The sequence below is a fragment of the Aptenodytes forsteri genome, unplaced genomic scaffold (genome assembly GCF_000699145.1).
Source record: "Aptenodytes forsteri isolate BGI_AS27 unplaced genomic scaffold, ASM69914v1 Scaffold148, whole genome shotgun sequence".
Taxonomy (NCBI): Eukaryota; Metazoa; Chordata; class Aves; order Sphenisciformes; family Spheniscidae; genus Aptenodytes; species Aptenodytes forsteri.
Genome location: NW_008795367.1, coordinates 58,553 through 60,610, shown reverse-complemented (window position 1 = coordinate 60,610; position 2,058 = coordinate 58,553). Strand labels below are relative to the sequence as shown.

General features: G+C 65.6%; 1 protein-coding gene across 1 annotated transcript in view; it reads right to left on the bottom strand.

The window, feature by feature from the left end:
* Positions 1–1,208, bottom strand: part of CLPTM1 (CLPTM1, transmembrane protein) — a gene marked incomplete at its 3' end in the record, with an annotated part of 7,542 nt that extends 6,334 nt beyond the window's left edge. Inside the window, 1 exon segment of the mRNA XM_009280285.2 lies at positions 929–1,208. Coding sequence (XP_009278560.2) covers positions 929–1,208 — 280 coding nt within the window.
* Positions 1,209–2,058: the final 850 nt, after the last annotated feature.

The window sequence follows — 2,058 nt, the reverse complement described above, 5'->3', positions numbered from 1 at the left end:
CTGCGAACAAACCCCCCCGGTTCCCTGTGGCGGGGAGAGGGGAAATCGTTAGTGCCGGACGTACAAGTCTGCGTTTCAAAACTCGCCTTCCGTCACGGCAGGCGTTTGCCCTCAGGCGAGAGGCGCCGGCCAGAGCAAACTGGTTCTGGGCCAGTTCAGACCCAGTGCCAGGCACGGCGGGAGCACGCCGGAAGCAAAGCAAAGGCGCCGGGAGCTCGCCTCAAGGACACAGCGAGAAAGTCACGCTCCGAGGTATCCCGGAGAAGGCCGCCGACGGGTGTGCAAGGCGTCCCTGGCACAGGACGGGGACACTGGGGGGTCCCCGGATGCCGGCAGACACCCCGAGTCACGCATCCGAGGTGCTCAGCCCTCCGTAGGCGAATCGACGTCGAACCAAGGGGACGCCGAAGCCACAGGACAAAGCCGGCTTCCACGCACGTGTGGCAGAAGCGACGGGGTCACCTAACGAGCGAGGGGCAGACCCCAACGCGCTCCCGGCCACGCGGAGACCTTCCAGCGGAGCCCAGAGCGGCCCCCGGCCCGCCCGCCCCCCCCAAACCCCCAGCCACGATGGCGGCCGACCTCCGGCGCGCAGCTGCAATCGCTCTCCAAAGGTCCCCGGGCTGCTCCTCACGCAGAGACTGGGACGGGTCCCTTCCACACGCTCTCCGCAGCCCTCTCTGAGCTGAGCCAGGCAGCAGCGTTTGAGGGTATTAAAAGAAATCGAGCCTTTTTCTCCCCCATTTTGGAAGGTTTTCGGCAGCACGTCCCAAGCTACGAGGGTTTCCAGCTCTCTTTTTCCTGGCGGGTAAAGTGTGAGGAGCCTTTCGTATGCGCCCCAGGTGCCGCTAAATCAGACTTCCCCCTCCTGGCCTGCGCACGGAGCGACCGGATCACAAGCTTGGGAATGGCGGGCAGCACCAGCGACCGAACAACGGCTCCCGCGACCAAGCGACGCACGGCTGTGCTTCCGCGCCGTGGGCGGAAGACTCCGGAGACCCCAAGATTAAGCTGGGAGTTAATTCAGCATAACTCTTCGTTAGGCCGAGCCGCAGCGTTTTGGAAAGCTCGAGGGCCCAAACAAGCCTCCCCGCGTGCTCCTGGCCGTGCCGCCGAACCGGAGGGAGCGCGCAGGGCTCAGCACAGAGCCCGCGCTGCCGGCTCTTCTGCAGCCCCGTCAGCGGTTGTAAATCCGTGGCCCAGGACATCGCTGTTTGCTCAGGAAAGAACTCGGGAGGACGTTTCTTCTTCCGAAGGTTTCGGGAACCAGACCATCACGCTTTGCCTGTGGCACGGGGACGTCGCACACTCGGGGTCAGGCGACGGGGCTGCCGTCCACGCGTGGGTGTAAGTTTTCCCTCGTGCCTCCTCCGTCAGCCGACCACGACGGGTAGAATATTTCCGAGCGCTTCCCAAGGGCACGGCTCCATTGGCGATGAGATGACGGAGCGCTCCTCCCCCCGGCTTCGCCGGCCCGGACACCGGATCTGCCGGGGGAGACGGCGCTTTGGACAGGAACAAACCTGCCCTCAGTGGGATGGGAAGGAGGAGACGGTCGGAGGAGAAGCGGAGCGGGAAGGCAGCTCGTGGACGCGAGGAGGAGTCACAGCTTCCGGGAAGCGATTCACAACCTGTTCGGCACCGCTGGTCCAAGAGCCGAGACCTGCCAGCTCCGGCATCGGCATCCTCACCGCAACGCAGGCGACGCCGGGAACAGCGCATCCAAATACACAAGGCCGGCTCCAGGCATGCTAGCGTAAACGTCCCGACCTTCTCTCCTTCCCTGCGGGAGAGGGATCCCCTCTTCACGGAAGCAGGAGCAACCCAGGGCACGGGCTCGGCACCGCGCTGGGAGTCATCCGTGCCACGGCGTGGACTTTGGATCCTCCCCGGCGAGGCGCAGGGAGCACCGGCGGCTCCTCGGAGGAGCCCAGGAAGCGTCGGATGCCCCTGCCCGGGCTGAGCCAGGCCCCGGGGCTTCCCGGGAAAAACCGGGAAGGAGCTCAAGAGCCCGGAGCTCTGGAAAAGCCCCGTGCCGGGGCAACAGCCCCACGAGGG